This window comes from Frieseomelitta varia, unplaced genomic scaffold (genome assembly GCF_011392965.1).
Source record: "Frieseomelitta varia isolate USP_RPSP 00005682 unplaced genomic scaffold, Fvar_1.2 scaffold_729, whole genome shotgun sequence".
NCBI lineage: Eukaryota > Metazoa > Arthropoda > Insecta > Hymenoptera > Apidae > Frieseomelitta > Frieseomelitta varia.
This window is the reverse complement of record NW_025110511.1, coordinates 32,859-53,053: the sequence shown is the minus strand read 5'-3', so window position 1 is coordinate 53,053 and position 20,195 is coordinate 32,859. Positions and strand designations below refer to the sequence as shown.

At 47.2% G+C, this 20,195-nt stretch overlaps 1 protein-coding gene across 1 annotated transcript; it reads left to right on the top strand.

The window, feature by feature from the left end:
- Positions 1-421: 421 nt before the first annotated feature.
- LOC122535501 lies at positions 422-19,660 on the top strand. Its single transcript, XM_043667081.1, has 5 exons — positions 422-761; positions 4,249-4,948; positions 15,077-15,195; positions 18,302-18,395; positions 18,621-19,660. The coding sequence occupies exons 2-5, from the start codon at positions 4,727-4,729 to the stop codon at positions 18,786-18,788; spliced, it is 603 nt and encodes a 200-aa protein (XP_043523016.1). The 5' UTR covers positions 422-761; positions 4,249-4,726; the 3' UTR covers positions 18,789-19,660.
- The last annotated feature ends 535 nt before the right edge of the window (positions 19,661-20,195 follow it).

Here is a 20,195-nt window from a genome sequence, read left to right as displayed (position 1 = left end):
GGTGAGAGTTCGGTGGTGGCAGTCGGTCGACGGGCGGCGAGTTCTCAGTCTGTCCTGCGCCGTCGAAACGAAGGAAGCGCCGCTCGTCGTCGAGCGCGACGTCGAGCGCGACGAGCCGACGAGCCCGTGCCCCTCTTAGTTCGCGTTCGCTCGCCGTCTCGGGCGTCACATTTTCTCCTTTTGTTTCGATTGCGCGAACGCGCGCGATCCTCGCTTTCCTCTTCCTCTTTTCCTCTCCCAGTCGCCTTCCCGAGTCGCCCCGAGTCGAGACCGAATTCGACTCTCACGACCTCGTCCAAGTGTCGAAATCTCGTCACACTTTCGACAATTCTCTCTCTCTCTCTCTCTCTCGGACTCTCTTTTCGTCCATTCTTTCTCTCTCTCTTTCTCTCTCTCTCTCTCTCTCTCTCTTTCTCTTTCTGTCTGTCTCTCCTTTTTCTTTCTTCGTTTCTCTCTCTGTCTCTGTCTCTCCCTCCTCCACTCTTTCTTCGCGCTCAACGTTTTCTCTCTACATCACGATCCGCCTTCTTCTTTCTCCTCGCTTTCTCCCAGTTTCGTACGCACTCTCCGTCTCCTCCGTATTTCCCTGCTCATTTCCCATGACTCGTGCCATTCTACGCGACCGCCGAGTCGACGCCGCTGGAGCGAATGTTCGAGGCTGAATTTTCCCCTCCCCGAAGGAAAAACCGTGAACGCGGCAATGTTGGATTTTTTGCTACGGACTTGATCCAGGACCGTGCATCGACCACCCTCGTGCCGAGGTAGGTTCAAACGTTTACGTATACGTATACGCTTCGCTGGGAAATATGGTTCGTGGCTTTTTGATATTGTACGATGAACGCGTTTACGGACGGAGCGTCGAGAATCGACAGTTGATCCTTGACCATTGACCCAGCCGAGTTACTCCCGTTGTTCTTAGCTTAGGTCGATTACCAATCTAGGCGACTAGACTTTGCGATAATCGCTGAAATCGTACCGTGAGATAAGCCGTTCTCTGCGTATTTAGTTTTACACATTGTCCGAGATTCTCTCGCAGTTTTTCGTGAACAGTTTTGTGCGTTTCTTCTTTTCCTCTCTCTCTCTCTCTCTCTCTCTCTCTCTTCGCGTGTCGATGTTCGTTTCACGATGGATTCACGTCCGTTTTCTCACGTTCAAATCGTTCACAACGATCGACGGAATCGCTCGAAGCTTGCCGTTCAATTATTAACGAGGCTCAATTCATTGACGTTTCTCTGACGCGATTTTAAAGCGCGTTTTTTTCCCTTCTTTTTTTCCTTTTTCAGAACGATCGTAATTACGCGAAATCGTTCGCCCACCGAGTGAAACGCCACCGCGATTTGTATCCCGCTCGGCTTTCGTACGCGGAATTTCGCACGCGTAAAAATTCCATCGTTTTTCGTCTGACGCGTGCACACAGCACGCCTTGAACCGAATCTCGTTTCCAAGTTGTCCGAATTGAATTCTTAAATTATCCGTCTACTTATTGGTCTACTTTTACCAATTTGACAATTGTTCAATTGACAATTCGTAGTTCAACGACTAATAGAGATGCTCGCCAAGAAGTCGAGTCCACCCTCGCGCGAGACGAGAGGATTTTACAAACTGGTAATCGCGTAAGAGGGGGCATCAAGATGACGGTCACGTAACGCGCGCGAAAGAGACCGACGTTCGCCGGGGGAATTCGGCACGGTTTTACTGCTGTCGCGTGCAATGAACATTTTTCCACGGCGCGGCGCAGTGTCGCGTTTACGTAGCCCCGCAGCGGGATTGAAAATTTAAAAAGATCGGCGGACCGGAGAATCCAGAGAGCTCGGCTGCTCGCGGAATAAAACCGCATCGGTTCGATACCGATCCGCGATTCGATTTCTGGACCAGCGCTGCGGATCGGTCCAGGAACCGAGCCGAGTTTCCCCTCCGATTTCCCGGGGAGTTTCGGCGAACCTGCGGTTTCCATTTCGCCGCATTCCGCCCCGCTCTGTCTCTCCGGCGCGGTGCATCGCCACGCCAGCCAATCGGTCATCCTCTATCGAGAGCTCCGTATATAAAACACTCGGATAGTTTTTGCGGTCGTTAAACATCCGGATCGTCGTTTCGCGCCGTGTACACGGTTTTTCGCAAATTTTCGCGAGGTCGAGCCGAGGAGGACTGGCGGGCTAAATGCAAAAACAGGGAAAAAGAGATCGAGAGATGAAAAGAGATAAAGATTATCAAGTGATCACGGAGGCAGTCTCAATTAGCAAACGATGGGCTAAAAGTTTTTTCCTCGTCTATTTTTTTTTTTTTTTTCAATAAAACATCAAAATAGAATGAGGAACCTATTTTATCAAACATGAATATTAAAGAGAAAATTTTATCAGACATGTAACGAAAAAGTTACGGATTTATTTCAGTAGGAAGTGACTTTTGGTCCAGCCTGTAGTCTGCGTCTCGTCAATAAAGAACAATAGTTTATTGTATCGAAGTGGAATTCATCACAGCCCTGTGCACGGGTTTTCGCTACAATTAAAGTTATGTTTATATAACCTTAATTGCAACGAGCCGTACGCAACTTTGTTGTGTTTATATAATTAAATAATGTTCCATTATTGAATATCTATTAACACTAGAATCACAAAAGTAGTCGAAACAAACTAATTTATATGATGATTTTTCAACGGGAATTTTGTACAATCATAACAGTATATTTTTAGATACTGGAATATATATTTTTAACAAAGCATATTAATAGAAGCTTGCGTCTTCTTTGTCGCGTCGGTTACTGTAACCTTGCACTTTAATTTCTTTCCCACAAATATTATACTTTATACTTTATTTAGTTCGTGTTCGAACAAACATTTTTCGATGCTCCTATGAATCGGTCTCGCGCTTAAAAAACGCGCCGGTCTTTAAACGGAACGCGTTGTTACACTTTCAAACGTGTACAACGCGGAAGTGAATTTATTACTTCTTATTCTCGCCTCTCTCAATTCAGCTTTCAGTTTTCAAATTTAATCGGTGTCTCTCCCTCTGTATCGCGAGAAAGCTGCGAACTGTGTATATAAGTGCTCGGAGTACGTCGCCAAGTTAGTCGCGAGGGAGTAGACGAGAGAGAGAGAGAGAGAGAGAGAGAGCAAGGGAAAAAGGAAAAGAAATAAAAGTCGCGAGGTACTAGGCAGCAGGCGCTAAGCTCCATCCTTGAACTGGGTCGCCTAGCGTATCCTGCAAATATCGCTGCTTCGCCGACGACAAATACTACGTCGGCTCCTCTCATGAATTGCAAATTCGCGCGTGTAGTTTCCTTTTCTCTCTCTCTCTCTCTCTCTCTCTCTCTCATTCTCTCTTTTTCTCGTGCTCGCATTGCCGCGTGGTCGAATTTCTCTTCCGAAATTTCTCGTAGAAAACAATGTAAATACAATGTGTCTGAACGCAATAAAATTATTAAGCCGATCTATCGGTCCGAGCGTGTCGCTACAAAATCACTTTTCCGCTCGTTGTCACGTCCGTGTTCTCTTCGTCGATTAATTTCACGGAGAGTGTGTCGGTCGCCATCGATCGGACGATCGATTTCATCGGTTTCCTCGACTTCCGTTTGGTAGAAGATACGACCGGATGGCTGGTTTAGAGATTACCGAGGTAATCGAATCCCATCGCGCGACGTTCTTTCGTACAGGAGCACGAGGATATCGCTTCCGGGCGTACGCTCGTTCCTTCTACTAGGGTTTCACTCTGAAATGGAGATTATTCGTGCACGATGCATCTCGAACTCTTTGTCCTTAAATTTTCCTCAGGGAAAAGCGCGTTTTCAATCAGTCGATTAATTAAATTAACCCTTTGCACTCCTATGCCATGCTGATTTGTACTAATTTACTCTGAAACACGTGCATACTGGCAACATGAAATAACTGTAAAACACCATGTGGCATTCGAGCAATAGTTTGCCAAGTTTTGTTAGTTTATCGGTACGGTTTGTGGTCACGAGCAATTCCGTGCACGGAATCTTTCTCTCTTTACTCTAATTCATTTCTTTTATTTATTTTCCTCTTTATTTCAATTCTAATTGTATTTACTACGCAATAACATTTTTAATTCTTAATTTATTTATTTCCCTCTTTGTTTCAATTCATTCGTTATTGACTTTCCTAAAAATAAATACAAGTCTACGCCCAACAACGCTACAATAAATAAATCGAGTGCAAAGAAAGTTTTCAGAAATTCGCGCAGAAGTTCGCTTACGATTTGACACGAGTGTCGATTTTTTTTCCCCCGCAGGTCGTGTGCGAGAAACCCGCGAGGAACATCGGCGATTCGAAGGGCAGTGACGAGAAATTTCAGTAACGGCGGAACGAGGTGGCGACGGAGAAGCGGTCTCGCGTGGCAGACGAGGTGGCAATGATCGCGCCGACGGGGAGACTGCGTCAATGTCAACGAAAGTATACGTCCTAAAGTATTCGTCGAGGAAACGAAGTGCCAAAGAACTGTGGAGAATTAGCCGTAGAAAGGTGGAAAGACGCCGGGGGACGGAGAGGCCGACCGACGAAGAGGGAAACGGTGAATCGGGTGAAGGTGGGGCCAAGAGGGGAGGAGTGCAGCGCGAAGAGGATCAAAAAGAAGAAGGAAAGAAGGAAGAAGGAGGAAGAGGTGGAGGGAGGAAGAATGAGAAACAACGTCCCGCGAGAGAAAGAAGGATCGCGAAGGTAGGGCGGAAGACGTGGGGATCGGGCTGGATCCGGGTCGATCGGTGGTGGTGATGGTCTCGGGGTGGTGCCCGTGCGTGCCGATCGGCCGCCGGGAATCACCGGCCCAGCAGCAGTCGGCAGCCTCCTCGTCGAGGAGCTTCGGAGGAACCGACGGTGCGCCGTTCACCGTCAGCGCGGCCACCGATCGCGCAGAGATGGTCCAGATGTTTTATTACGAGAACCGCGGCAAATGCTGCAAGAAGCTTCTCCGATACAACGGGTACCCGAACAAGGTAAGGTAGTTGACGTTCCCCTTCTTACGATCTCTCTTTTCCATCCGCGTTTCGAATCCACGACCTGGACGTACTGTTCCACTTTGAGCACCAAGCTTTTCAACCTTGGTCACTTTCGCGAAACGTCTCTTTGACGATTTGATTTGGTTCGAAGAGCTTCTCGAAAGGATTCTCGAATTCTCTCGAGGAAAGATCCGTTCCAAGTTCACGAGGTGAAGTAGAGGAACAGAGAGAGAGAGAGAGAGAGAGAGAGAGAAAGGAAGGTTCCAAGTATCCGAAAGCCCCTGGGGAAATAAATCGATTCGCTATCTGAATAGCCATTATGCGGACGTGGCTTGGAGGCAAGGCACGGAGGCCGGGAAGGTTGGTAGGTTGGGACGTTGGCTCATCGGCAGCGGCGGCCAGAGAGAGCGTACGCTCTCTCGGAGAACTCGGCGAAGGAGGCGAAAGGGCGAAAAAGAGAGAAGACCGGGTGGAGTAAAGAGGATAGCCGATCTTCCTTAGCCGCGTTGCTTCTGGAACTGGGCTAATGTTTCGGAGTTTCAGAACTCGTATCGGCCGGAATTTTCTTTCAATAACCAAGTTATTATTCATCGCGTCCATTTATTACCTCCCCCCCCCTCTCGCCCCCCGCGCCATTCTATCCTCTCTCGTACTCTCACCTCCCGGAATCCACGTTTCGCGCACACAAACGGCGAAACGTGCACACTGACGGGTGTTCTTTCCGTTTCGAATCGGCGAATCGAAACAGGGTGATAGTACGTACTCCGATCGTCCGTGAAATATCGCGTCTGACGAAAAAAAGCTTACGTTCGTAGAGTTTATCGCGACAGCTGTTTATCCCTCGGCCGTCCGCCGAGAACTTCTTCCTCGCCTCACGTATACACGTGTATCGCGACAGAAAGTGTAACGTTCGTGCGACAACGAACACGCAACGTGGATGAAATCGCGAGACAACCGGATAATTCGTTCCCGTGTCTGCTGGATCCCGTAATCCGGCTGGATAGTCATTCTTCCCGGCCGAATCTTTTGAATATGGATGAGTATGATTTCCCTGGCTAATTTCGTTATCTGCATATTAAAGACCCTCTTAAACAGAAATGTCTCGCGTCTTTGCTTTTCAACCCGAGAGAGAAAGAGAGCAAGAGAGACGGTCTTTTTTTGAATAGCGATTGCGAAAAAATTCTATTCGAATTTTTCCTCCCCCAAAAAAAAGATGAAAGAAAGAAATCCGCACGTGACGCGTCCATTGTCTCCCGTCTCGGTCGTTGGACGTTTCATTTTGCGTTGCTCTCGCTGCGAGAGGGGATGGTGATGGTCCACGGTGGAGAGACGCGAACGCGTACAGCACCGCGTCGGCAGTCTCGATAAAAAGGGGTGGGCATTGTCTAGCTGGATGAATGGCTTAGGCGGTGACCTCTCAGTGACTTTCAGTGTCGCAGACGGTTCTTTATGCCGGCGGTTTACGATTAAAGATATCTCGGATGAAAGGGGGTTTCGTTTCCTCCTTTCCCTTTTCACGCGAGTTAAAGAGTCACAGTGGCGGTGCCTTTCTAAAAAGGAGAGAGAGAAAGAGAGAGAGAAAAGAAAAAGAAAAGGGAGCAAAGGAGGAAAGAATCGCGAGACGTTGCCCGTACCATATCTACCTCGCGTTTAATTCCGAAAATCGGGGAAAATCGACCGATCTCGAGCACCGTTCTCGGTAACGAGAAAATCGTCCATCAGCTCGCTATCGTTTTTTGTCGCCCAGTTTTTGTCGCCCTGGCGCTTGTCGTGCATCGCTTCGAAAACCTGGGCCCCGGTTCCGTTTCGCTTTGCCGCAAACGATCACGCGGATGATAAACGACCGACGAGCTTCAGGGCTTGCAGTTTCATCCGGGCGGAGTTTATTTCGTCCGAGACAACGGGCGGGAATGGGAGAATGAAACGCTGCGTCCGTGAAATGTGTCCTCCTCGTTCCTCGTATCGACTTCTCGTCGAGATCCGTCGGGATCCTGTTGAAACAAACGAACCGTTACCATACGAAATATCACCCGTCCTTATATAATCTGATAAGATTACGGACAAAGATTCTGTCGGCGTTTGATTCGATTTCGAGGTAGAAAATTGCCACGTCGGAAGGTCGATATCCCAATTACGTGTTACGTGCACGCGTGTGCGCGAAAAAGAGGGGAAATACCGGATTCGATTGCGGTATCGGGATCGATGGAATCGGACCAGAGTCCGGAGAGAGAGAGAGAGAGAGAGAGCCAAGGTTTGTTCTCGAGCCAAGGGACGTTGGAAAGCTCCGATAACGGATGAACCATCCGTATGAAGAGGAATTCACCCACTGGGTGAAAAACCAGCATCGCCTAGAAGAAACGATTCTCGATTCTTTTCTTCGCGTAGGATAGCGCGGATTAGGTCGGAAGCCGAATAGAGTTTCTACGTATTCTATTGTAACATCCTTTTTGACGAAGCCGCGAATCGGCTCGATTTCTTTCTTTCATCCGGGGGTAATATCGCGGGAGAGTTAAGGTAGGCAATTGTAGGTAGGCGAAGGAAAAGCGCGAAGATGAATCTGCGGACGAATTACATTCACATCAACCGGTGTGCGTGCGTCGGTCTCGCGCATGATCGATCGCGACGGGGGACTCGACGACGAGACAAAGCACGCGACCTGATGATATCCGCTGTGACGAAATAAAGCGCGCGCTACTAGTACGATTAGACGAAGCGGTACGAAGGAGACGCGAGAGAGAGAGAGAGAGCCTCGATCAGTGAGGTAACGATATGAGGAGAGACGCGCGATGGAAGGAGGCCGGACAAGGGTAGAGAGGAGAACTGGAAGCGTAGTGTGGCAGGAGCAGGAACGGCAACCGAATGACTACGGCGCCGTGGTGACGGAAGGATGGGGATGGGAATAGGAATGGGGCTGGGGGGCGGAGAGTCAAGGGGCCAGGGGTTGCAGGAAGGCAGAGAGAGGAGCTGGATTCAGAGGTTAGGACGGCGGGAGGAACGGAGATGGGCGACGAGGAAAGGATGTGGGGCGAGGAAACGGGGTACTGGCGAGGTGGTAGGACGGTATGGGGCTCCAGGAGGGAGTGAGTGAGTGAGTGAGTGAGAGAGAGAGAGAGAGAGAGAGAGAGAGAGAGAGAGGGAGAGAGGGAGAGTTGGGGCAGCAGGGTGAATCGCGGAAAAGAGGCAAGAGGGTGGATATTCCAGGCTGCACCCCGTGGCTGTCCCAGCGCATTGCCATGGCAACCGACCCTGAAACACCCTGCGGCCGTCGCACCATCGGAGCTTTGCTTTCCGATGATAGTAATAATGTATCCTCGCTTTCGTTGATGTAGGTCGCAGGACGTTACCGCGTTACCAACGCGAGGCGGGACGGGGCTAGATCTTTTTTTTCTCTCCTCATCGACGTCCTAGAGAGATTTCCACCGCGGTCACGATTCGCGATTACTTCTCACCGCCGCGTTTCTACTCTTCCCCTCTTCCTCCTTCCTTCGTTCTACATTTCCACGTTCCGCTGCCTCCGCCTCCTCTCCTTTCTTTCCCAAGGAGCTTCTCCAAGGAGTTTCTCCCAGGTACCTTTTTCTGGGATGGGAATTTTCAGATTTTTTCTTTTCTTTTTCTTTTTTTTTCGCGACCGACGATCGTCGATGCTATCACGGCTGAAAAGAGAGAAAGAAACGCGGATATTCCATCGGGACGTCGCGTCTCGCGTGAGAAACACAGCGAAAACGGAACGGAGAGAGGGAGAGAGAAGAGAGAGAGAGAGAGAAAAGGAGAAAACGAAGTTGGTCGCGAAACACGACGTGTTTGTCGATGCGTCGCCAGCGAGTGGCGTCGGCGTTTTTAATCGGCGCCACTTGTTTCTAACGACCCTCCTTTGTTTAAGTCCCTGCAGCGCAGCGCGCTTCAACCCTACCGGGGTATTTCCCATCCTCCGTTTCCGTCGCCCGTCTACTCTATCCCACAACCCGTTTCCTGTCACCCGTCACCCGTCACCCGTTATCTACTACTATCCACCGTTCGTGCCTCTCTTTTCACACCCATTCCCTCTCCCAACCACTGGTACAATCGCCGATCGTTCAACGATCGAATCGCCACCAAAAAAAAAGAAAGAAAAAAAAAAAAAAACGAATCCTATCTCGAAACTAAACTCTGCCTTTTCCCCTCGATTTCTCTTTCCGAGATCTCGCGAGAGATCGAACGATATACCGCGTCGTGACCACGCGGTAGCGCGCGAGTTGATCCTCGGTCGGTCGTCTCGTTGTCACCTGATGGCCTCTAACCAGCGGTTTTCTCTTTCTTTCTTTCTTTCTTTCCTTCCTTTTTGCCCATCGGTACACGGCCCATCAAAGTCGAATCGCACGATTTTAGTTTAGCTGGCCGAGAGCTGGCCGTCTGAAACGTAATTTCAACGCTAACGAGTCGACGATGCGCCGCTTAATTGCTTCACGGCACTGCGAGCTTCGCTGCTCGATACGATCAACGAAAGATGGCTTGTTAACCTGCGGGACTCGCGTCGAATTCACAATCGAATTCGACCGGTCGAATCCCGGGGATCGGGCAGATGGGAAATGAATTCGTTGGATCGTTTAGGAACACGCGGCGAGGATAGTAATGACGGACGCTAAGGGGGTGAATGCTGGAGCGACTGCGCGAAAGGTAGACTAGTAGCGAGTAGAAGGATTTTCAACAGTGTCGGGCCTTTTTGTATCCTTCCCGATCGCGTGATTAGGGAGACTGGTCATTTTCGGGACAAAATGTGTCGTTGGACAGAGCAAGTGATTTTTTCCGCAATTACAGCAAATCCCTAGTTAACTGTCCGCAATTTTCCCCCGGTTAAGCGTCTGTCGCTTGTCCTTACCAATTTTGTTGAAATTGGGACTACTCCCGCTCTATCTTTCGATGCCAGTTCGCAGAATACACCACCTCTCTTAAGCATCCGTTTTCGGTCTTACGAGCAGGGCTGCGAATGAAACTGTTAAAATTTTCTGATATAACATATTATATTAGTTCTGTTCTCATGTTTATATTATATAACATAATATATTAGTCCTGATATAACAGATATTTTCTTACTTTTAAGTTTTCTGTTCTAGGAAAACAGTTTTATATATACTGAAACTTATATATATATATGCATAGAAAACTTTATATTCAAACTTATATATATAGATAGAAAACTTATTTTTTCTACTTTATATACTTATATATATATAGATAGATAGAAAACTTATACATATAGATAGAAAACTTATTTTTTTCTACTTATATATACTCAAACTTATATATATATATATATATATATATATATATATATATATATATATATATATACATAGATAGAAAACTTATTTTTTTCTACTTAAGTCTCTTTCAAACAACTTTACCGTTAAGTGTTACATAGGTTTGAGGTTAAAACCTTGAATCACATAATTGCATAAAAATCCCGACTTACTTACTCATCTATATTTATCATGTTTTCAACTCTTTAAATAATGCCAGTTGTGAGTGAAAAAGAGTACAAACGTTTACATTTTACTTTAAAATATCTGTCATAGAGATAAATGTTCCTTTGGAACCTTTGTTCAAATCAAATATAAAGCAACTGTTAAAAATTGAACTTTTATAACAGTTAATTAAAATTTTAATGTATAAGTGAATTTAAAACGGGAAATGAAATAATTTAAAAGTTGAAAGTTTACTAAACAATTTATATTTATAAAAGATTTACAATTAAATTCAAGCCCTGCACTATATGAAATCACTACACTACTGTATATATGATATTAGTGCTGAAACAGTCGACGCTCGTCTCCTCTCTTTTCTTCTTCGGTGCCATTTCGTAGAAGAAAGAATACTCTCCGCTTTTGGTTCTGGAACTATAGACGCCTGACTGGGGAATTCCCTGACATAACATAAATGAAGAGAAACGTTCCCCCGATCCGATGGGGGGCAGGTAAATGCCGAAAGGGATCGATCGGAATCGAGCGTAGGCAGGTTCGTTGGTTTCGAAGATTGATTCTTTCTTATTGACGGTACGTAGATGGGAGTACAAAGTAGCTGATGGAGCCTGGTTTATTAAATCGGATGCGCAAGAGAAGGGGAAGAAGAGAGGAAGGACGGGGCGGGAAATTCGAATTAGGATTAGTCGGTTCGACGATCGACAGAAGCGAGATACGAGGGTCGAGGCGAAATTTTGCGCGGCATTGCCTGCGATGAACGAACGAAAGAGAAGAGAAGAGACGAGAGGAGAGGAGAGGAGAGGAGAGGAGAGATCGTTACCAGTTTCGTTCAACGACCCCATTACGCGTGCAAGATTAAGCCCGTCGTATCTAATTAGGTTTGTAGCGTGGCAGGTGTAAAGTATTGCTGACCGTGGCGTCGCGTCGCGTTGCACGGATCGGCGGGTACCGCGATTTCTGGGATTTCGTAGAGAAACCGGATTTAATCTAGCTTCTACTCGTGTGTACGTTCACTCGCGCGTGCACTCGCATCTCTGTGCATACTTATACATGGGGTGTCCCGTATGAAGCTATCCGCGCAATTTTCTCTGAAACTGTTCGTTGTAGAGGAACATGTTTCAAATAACGTACGTGTGTCTTGCAGAGATTAAATATAAATAATATTTATTTAACAACAATTCTGGTGATTAAACGATAGATGATGAACGCACATTAACGACTAATATCGAATAACCTCTTTCTCACAACTCTGTTCTTTTTTACACTCTCCCCTTTTCAAAAAGAAAAACCTTCCACGTCAGCATTCACGCTTTCTTTCATCTTGTACATCTTCCTACGATCGGCAAACATTACAGGCCGTCTAGGATAATTACACGCAACTAAAGATGTAACGACTACAATTACGGGTTATAACTTAACAACAACCGATGATGATGACCTACGATGCTACAGTATACAGAGTGTCCGTAAAGTCTCTTTACAATTTCAAAAATTTATTAAGTGTCGGTAAGGTCTCTTTACAATTTCAAAAAGGCAAAATAAAAAGACTGATAAGTGGAAATTATTGCAAAATGAGACGTATTTAAGTTTTTCCTTGCCTCATTTAATACACTTTTTATATGGGCACCGTTAGTTGCACGAAGCACATCAAAACGGTACTCGATTTTTTACACGATCGATGTCCTCCTCGAATGTTCTTGGTCGTCCACTCATCCCTTTGTCGAACACTGTTCCTGTCTCCATAAATTTCTCGTGCCATGCACGAATTGGCGGATCTCTTCCATACTTGGTTCTGAAGTTTCGCTAAGTCTGCAGATCCGATTTGGTTTCAATAAGCCATGATACACACTCTGCCTTCTCTTGAGGAGTAGCCATTTCGTAAGGGGTTCGTTTAACAGTATCTTACTCATCAACAGGGTACCTGAAATGCAATGTGATAAATACCTTGATAACCACTTAGTACATAGAACAAATCTGATAAAGATATCTCATCAATTGCCTTTGTAATAAATTTTTGAAATTGTAAAGACACTCTATTATGTTAAAAATATCGTGTATCGGACAAAGGCACGTGACATCACTAATCTAAAGCAGAAGATCACCGATGCCATTGCCACCATTGATGGGTGATATGCTGCAGCGAACATAACAAGAAATCGAGTACCGTCTTGATGTGCTTCGTGCAACTTAATGGTGCTCATAAAGAGGTGTATTAAACGAGGCAAAAAAGAAAACTTAAATATTTATCTCTCATTTTGCAATAATTCCGCTTATCTATCTTTTCATTTGTCTTTGCAATAAATTTTTGAAATTGTAAGGAGACTTTATGGACGCCCTCTATTATTTGAAACATTTTTGTTTACAATGAATAGTTTTAACCTTCCAAGGACGGGGTATTTAAATCCCCCTTCGCTAGTGAACCGATTTAAATCGCCAGACGAAGCTTAATTTTACATGTTTCCATATAAATTATTGTTCCTATATTTTCAAAGTTAATCAACTCAAATAAAGACTGCGTTGTCTTCCAATAATTTATTATAATTTATTTGCAATAATACATTCGGCTTTCTCAGATGTTACATAGGTGTCGATATATCGGACGTTAGTACTTAGAAGGTTGCGAGGATGGGACACCCTGTATGTATAATTTACCTATATAACGTATAGACTTACACATACGTACATATATATATATATGTATGTATATATGTATATTTATCGTCTGGAACGGCATCGCGTTACCGGGCTACCGTTTTCTCGAGCGACTAACCCAGAAAATACCCGGCGCTTTGTCCTCTCGGCGAACTCGACCGCTCGAGCATCCCCCCGTTCGCTGGCTGCGAGCCGGGCTAGGAGAGAGAAATTGGTAAACGAGAAATTCCTTGAGAAAATTCCTCGCCATTTCGGATTCTAGTTAAAATTCCGCTCGCGTCGTCTCGTCAATTCCCCTGGGCCAAAGTTTTCCCGCGGCGGTGCTCGCGAGAGAGGGAAACGGCCGCGGGGAGCTCGCAATTCCTCGGAACGTGCGCGAGCCCGGGAACTCGAGGCGAACTTGTTGGGACTCGGCTGTTAAGTTCCACGCGTTGATCGGTCGAGTTCATTATCGTCACGTAGCTCGTAACGCGATCCAATCGTCGGCGTCATTGTTTCATTTTGTTTCTTCTTCTCCCTTTGTGTCTTCATCTCGCCTTTAGTTCGCAACATTGACATTCTCCGCAGCGGCGGTCCAATCTTATTCGAGGGGAGAGGAACTTGAGCTCGACTTGACTCGAGTCGAATCGAATCGGACATTGCAAATTCGCCGGGGCGAGTTTCGTCGAGTTTCTTGGAACGAATTTCTTGGTGAAGCACGACAAATGCACGATACGATGAATATACGGTGGGAGGGATGTAAAAGAATGGAAAGGAGAGCCTTGTGATGTGAACGAGGGTGGTAAACAAGTAGCATTCGAAGGATAAACGGGAGGGTTAAGAGACGACGCAAAGAAAGGGAGAACGGCGAGGCGCGTACAGCCAGGGACGAGAATAGAGCGATCGACGAGGCAATGGACCGTGGCAGCGGATTATCGGATTAACCGGTTATCCGCTGTGCGTAGAGTAGGCAGGATGCTGGGCAAGCTGGTCACTCTTACCGAATCCTCGCATGGGAGAGAGTCGGAGAGAGCGTGCTGCTCTCTCGGTGTCGCGTAACTCTCGACTCGAGAGTTTTCGCGAAATTATTCCATTACTTTGGTACGTCGGGGAAAAAACAATTACGAGCTACCGAATTACCGAATACGAATAGCGCAATAGCCAAATAATTTGAGGACACGTACATGTGTACGTACATACACGCTGTGTACATACATACACGCTCGGCACGCGAGGTCGATGCTCCGAGTTTAGCGACGGAAAAACGAACGAGAGGAACGCGATGATGTATTCAAAGGAGGGCGTTCGCGACGGAGGGAACGCCCGTGGAAGTATTTCCCCGCTTTGTCGCGCGTTCCGCTGCCGGTGAAATACCCCGAGGATGACGTTTCAGTGTCCCGGCTTAAACAAGCTGATTCCGCTCGACGATCCGCGAGCTAGTATCGACGCTCTATCGTTACCCTTATCCTCTCCCGCTCGCGACGAGAAATTTCGCTGCCGAGGGAATTTCACCGACTATCCGCGCGAGTCGCTCGACGCTCAATCGATAATAATAATAGTTCTTTTCTCTCGAAATTTCTCGGAATATTTCGGTGAGAAGTCCACCGGCGTCGCCGTGACATTTTCTCCGTCGTATCGCGCTCACGAACCGACGGAGGCGAAAGAAGGCGCGAAGCGAATCACGACGAAGTTCCTTGAAGCACGAGAGAAAATCGGTCGCGCGCAGAGGTGGAGGTTTAAAGAGAACGCGAGGGAAAGCTTAACCCCAGGAAGAGGAGGGTCGCGGCCCGCCCGCGCCCCAAGCGTTCCTTTGTCGAGCGTCGAAGAAGGAAATTTACCACCTTTTCTCCCGTTTCTCTCTCTCTCTCTCTTTCTCTCTCTCTCTCTTTCATACTCTTTTAGCTAACCCCCACCGATCGATTTTTTTTCATCATCTTCGTCCGATTTTTACGTTCAGCGGATCGTGAAATTTTCACGTCTCGCTCGCCCATCGCGCGTATCTGTTGAAGTGCATCGAGTACGTTTCTGTGTGCCGCAGGTGCTTCTGTTTCCGGAGGAAGGCTGGGCGAGAAGCGCGAGCAGTTCCTACTGGACTTTGACGCCGTTCTGGTGGAGTCGAAGTCGATGCAAGGTAGTGGAAGTTGCTGGAACCAGGAGGTGAGTTCTGCGCCAGAACGGCCGCACGTTGTGTCAGAAGATGTTGGCTCGTGGAAGGAGGAAGATCACGTACACACGCTGCCACGATGGTTTCGCGTGAACCGTGACCTGGGGTGATTCCGTGGCTGATGAAATTCGTGCTTTTGGATTACGTGGCTGGAATATATACATACGATACCAGCGTGGTTGCCAGCCAAAGATCGCATTCGAAAATTTCACTATTTCCACTCGTTTTCCTCTTTACGAACCCTTTGTTCCCCCCCGAGGTCACGAGGTCAAACTGTTCCTCGACGTGTTTCTCGCGACGACGCCCGTTTGCCCTACTTCCACCACGCGTTGCGTTCCAACGCGTGTGGTATTCGCCGCACTCGATCACGATTCCAAGCGGACGTTTAATTTAATTTTCGTTTGTTCGTCGCGCGTTAATTGCTGATCGTGCACGCGCGAAAAGGGAACTCGAGACGCGCCGGCGTGACCGGGTCAACGTAGTTGAGAAATAGTTGCGAGTTATAAGCGCAACACGCCTCGGCTCGTATTGGCCAATTACTTCCGAAACTCGTCGACTCGGCGGCCAATTAATCGAGAAATTCGCCAAGAGTGTCGATTCGCGAGTGGCGCTAACTTTCCATTTGCTAAACGTGTTCCTAACGGCGCGACTCGATTCCAATTTTAGCACCTTTCCGTCGGTCGGTCTCTCGAAGAGGAAAGTTGCGTGTCACGTTCGTTCACGAACGTAGTTTCTCGAGATATCGGGGGATTCGTTCCGACAAAGCAGACGAATTTTCCGAAATATCTCGTCATCCAGTAATTTCGCCCGCGGCGTGGCGAGCAGACCGCGTCAAGTCAGGGCAAACAAACCGACCCGGTTTGGCGGTCAGTGAATCCTCCGGTTCGAACCTCTTCCAACTTTCGTACGGGCTGGCAAATACGACGCTGTTTGCCAGCTCGCACGCGACACCGGTCAAAGCACGCGATTACGCCCATCGCCGAACTGTGCAACGTTGTTCAACTCGCCCGCGTTTCGATTAGAAACCGAGCACACAAAGTGTGCGTGTGTGCAAAGAAGAGGTTCGCGATCGAATGTCGCCAAAGACTCGCGCTTCTCTAGTCACCGATCCTAACGCGAAACTCGTTCGTTTCGCGTTCTTTTGTCACGAGCGGCTGACGAAGGCAGCGTACGAAGAAATTGTTGGTCGCGAGACAACACGCGAGGAGGGCTGCGGGCAATCGATGCGAGCCGGTTGGTTGACGGGCAGCTCGGAGCATCGAAAGGGTGCTCCGGCTGGGAACTTTCCTTTGTGAAGCGAATCGAGAACCGGAGGAAAAGTCAAAGCACCAGCCAGCCACGGTGGATTTTCAACCGAGTGTTGGATCCGCCGCACTTCAATGGAGAGCGTTTAAACTTTTAATGATCGTCGCCGGGCTGAAGCGCTTGCCGGAATAAGCCCCTCGAGTCACCAGGGAGGGCTGCTGCCCTCGCTCTCCCTTCTTTTCTCTTCTTTCTTCTTTTTTTTTTTCCTCTCTTTCTCTCCCTTCTACCTCTGTCCTCCCGTTTATCCTTCGTCCCCTCCTCCCCCACCTCCACTTTTCGACCCTGCTTGCCAAAACGGTCCAACTCCTCCTCTCTTTTCGAGTCTCTCTTCCCCGCCTTTCTCCACCTCAACCTTTCTTTCCTTATTAATTATTCTTGGCTCGTTTCGCGCGTACGACTCCACGCCCAAGTAGCGGCACGCTTCACTCCCGTCTCGCGATTTTCCCCACCCTTTTTTTAAGGTTTTCCGATCTTCGTTGAGCAGTATTTCGATAGACGGTTGACGTGACATTACCGTCTCGACGAGAATCAACCCTCGTACTCGTTAATTTTCCAGAATAAATTTGACATTAACGAATAACAATAAATTGCATCTTTACAACTAGTGTTTCCTTTCGGACCAGTCCTCTAAATAAATTTGCACCGTTCGCAAATTCGTTATTTAAAAATAACGAATACAAATTACCTGCGACGTTCGAAACGTTTCGAGTTATTTGTTTCAGTTTCCCGAAATATCTGTGTTCTTGCGTACCTGCTGCTGGCACGCTTCGATTCGAAATAAATCAATATATATCGTTAATTAATAAAATTGAACGAGTCGCGAGATGCAATTTAGCTACATCGATTCGTCACAAATTGATTCTTCGAACATCGTCGAACGTAACAGAATTACCGCGACAACCTTGCTCTCACTTTCCGCGCTCGATGATCGATTTCCTCGGACGTTGGGCTGCTAGATCGAGAGCAGAGTGAAGTTTCTCAGTCCAAGCGCTGTTGTGCATTTATTCGCTCGGCGCGCGGAACGTTGTAACGACCGTATCAAAAGCACAATGGTGGAGAGAGACACCGGCGGTAATCGTATTACTGATTTACGAAAGCGATAAAGCGCTTACACGGAAAACCCGCGAGCGGTCGTGTGTGTGTGTTTTTTTTTCGCGACAAAAGCTCTGCCTGCCTGCCTCCCCCTCGCTGCAGTAGTCGGCAACAGCTGGAAAATGTTGATCTCTGACAATCGGCTCTGTGTGTTTGCCCTTTTAATTTACCTGGCCGAGGTGGAGGTCACGGTCGATCATTGCCACTACCGCATATATACCGATACACGTACTTGGAAAGCGAAGCGAAAGCACGCAGCGAGATCGTAGAGCAAAGACGTTTTCGTGAATTTTTTTTTTTTTTTTTTTTATGAGGTAAATTTAACAATTTGACAAATGACAAATAAATTGCCAAGTTTCTCCAACTAGTTTCTTTAAAAGGCAATTAATTTCGAATGATTTTGAGCAATTTATACCATTTCTATTGATTTAAATGATGATCCTCTTTGCCTCTAAATTTCAAAAAATATACAGGTACTTGCAACGTTTCGAAACGTGTCGAATTATATGTCAATTTCATGCCAATTTCTTTCTACCATGTTTCATCGGACGACTGCTGCTGATGAACACGTCTACTACCTTCGTTAGAAGCTTGAATCGAATGTTTAAGTCGTCCAAGTCTGGGACAAAATCACAGACACGTTATTGATAACTACTTTCGTCGCGTCCGTCAAATTACTTATCGAATGAACGTTCGTTTCAGGTACAGCACTCAGGCAAAGATGGTGGACACAGGAACGGGCACGCTTTATATTATCGGTTCTTTTAAGCGAATGACCACCGATCCCGATTTCAAGGTACACACTTCAACGTTCCACTTCTTCGTTTCTTCGTTGAATTGAACTTCGACAAAATGTGCACGTTTTCGGAAGAAAATATTTTATTCTCTCTTATTTTATTCCATGTCCTTGATTTGAAGAGTACCATAGAATCACATTTGCTCTAGCTGCGCGTATACATGCAGCAACAGCAGCAACAGACAGATATTGGTGTGAACGATGCCTGTTTCTTTCTGTCGTCAGTTGTACCTGACGTCGAACGTGTCGTCCAGCGACTTCAACATGGGTTACAGCATGACCGGCACGTTGGAGCGCGGCTGCAAGAAGACCAACACCTTTCAGATGACTCACTTCGCGGTGATTCGTCGACGAGACTACGAAAAGGCCTACGAGGACTCGAATCCCACCTAGTGTCCGTCCACACCCACGCTGTCCGAGTGTGGGAACTGCGAACACTACGCGTAAAAAAAAAAGAAAAAAAAGGAGAAAAAGGAAAGGGATGTTAACGATCAAATATCGCGCGCACACCGATTCCCTTCTGATTTATTTTCGAATCCGGGACGAAAGTTCCTCTCGGGAGGAAGGAAGGATTCGCGGATCGGCTGTCGATTCGCCGATTCTTTCGTCTGACCTCGATCCGCTCGAAATTCACCAAGTTCAATAATAACGCAGAAGAAAGGGGGAAAAAAAAAAAACGAGCGATCGAAGCGACGATCGAATTCGCGAGCGCGATACGAGAAAGAAAGAAAGAAATCAAAGGCGATCGGGCAGAAGCCAACACACGTCCAATGCTAGTGTTTAAATTTTAGGTCGGAGAAAATTAAGTAGTTTTTAACGACAGTACTTGCGGAGAAAAATGATAAAACGGGGTATCGTCGTCGAGTATACAAAAGAAGAAGAAGAAGAAGAAGAAGAAGAAAAAGAAAAGAAAATCGCAATGTGATCGAGGATCGAGGAAAGCATAATTCCCAAAGTATTAGCACGTAAGTTGTAAGTCTCGCAAGGCAGGATAAGTTCTCCTACGCGTCCTTCTTTCGTGGACACGCGCTGCTTCTCGTCCACCGATCCACCGGTTTAACGTACCGGCGTCATTGTACCCGGCGCGCGCTTCTCCGAAATTGCGTCCTGTCGTCGAGTGTGTGCGCGGCGAACGCCTCCTCGACGCTTACCTACGCTTCCCCCGAGTTCCTCGAGCTCCTTCATCCTGGCGCCGTTCCCCGGGGAACGGAGCTTTGCGGCCAACTTTATCTCCCCTCCCCACTAGTCGCGCGCGCACGCTTCCACACACACACACACACACACGAACACAAACGTCCATACGCACACGTACACACATAATATACGCGCACAATCCTCCAATTGGCCAGGGTTTGACGATCGTCGTCGTGTCAGCGGCCCAACTTCGACGCGATACTTATTTTTGTTAACGTGTAGAGAGACCGCGCGGCCGTGACACGACGCGATTTTCATCGCGATCGCCCGTTCAACGCCCAACCTCCTAACTCCCCTCTCGCTCATGGTCGCGCGAGCCCGGTGATTTTTGTACCTTCGGCTTTGCTCAACGATATATATATATATATATATATGTATATGTATATATATATGTGTATGTATATATATATATCTACCTAGCGGATACCAAAACGCGAAACGAGCATAGATGTAAGTTATTAACGATCGGTCGTAAATTAGCGTTTATCGACCGATAGATTGACGCGCGTGTCCGAATAAGTTTCGCTTTTAAACGTACCTCGATGGATACTCGTGTTTCTATAGTCGGGATTTCGCGGCGGAACGCCGTTCTTTTTTCAACCTGCT

Bases quoted from the DNA above. Each gene is read 5' to 3' on its own strand.
- LOC122535501 (XM_043667081.1), top strand. From the start codon at position 4,727: ATGGTCTCGGGGTGGTGCCCGTGCGTGCCGATCGGCCGCCGGGAATCA. The intron at 15,196-18,301 runs GTGAGTTCTGCG...CGTTCGTTTCAG, and splicing joins GAAGTTGCTGGAACCAGGAG to GTACAGCACTCAGGCAAAGA. The intron at 18,396-18,620 runs GTACACACTTCA...TTCTGTCGTCAG, and splicing joins CCACCGATCCCGATTTCAAG to TTGTACCTGACGTCGAACGT.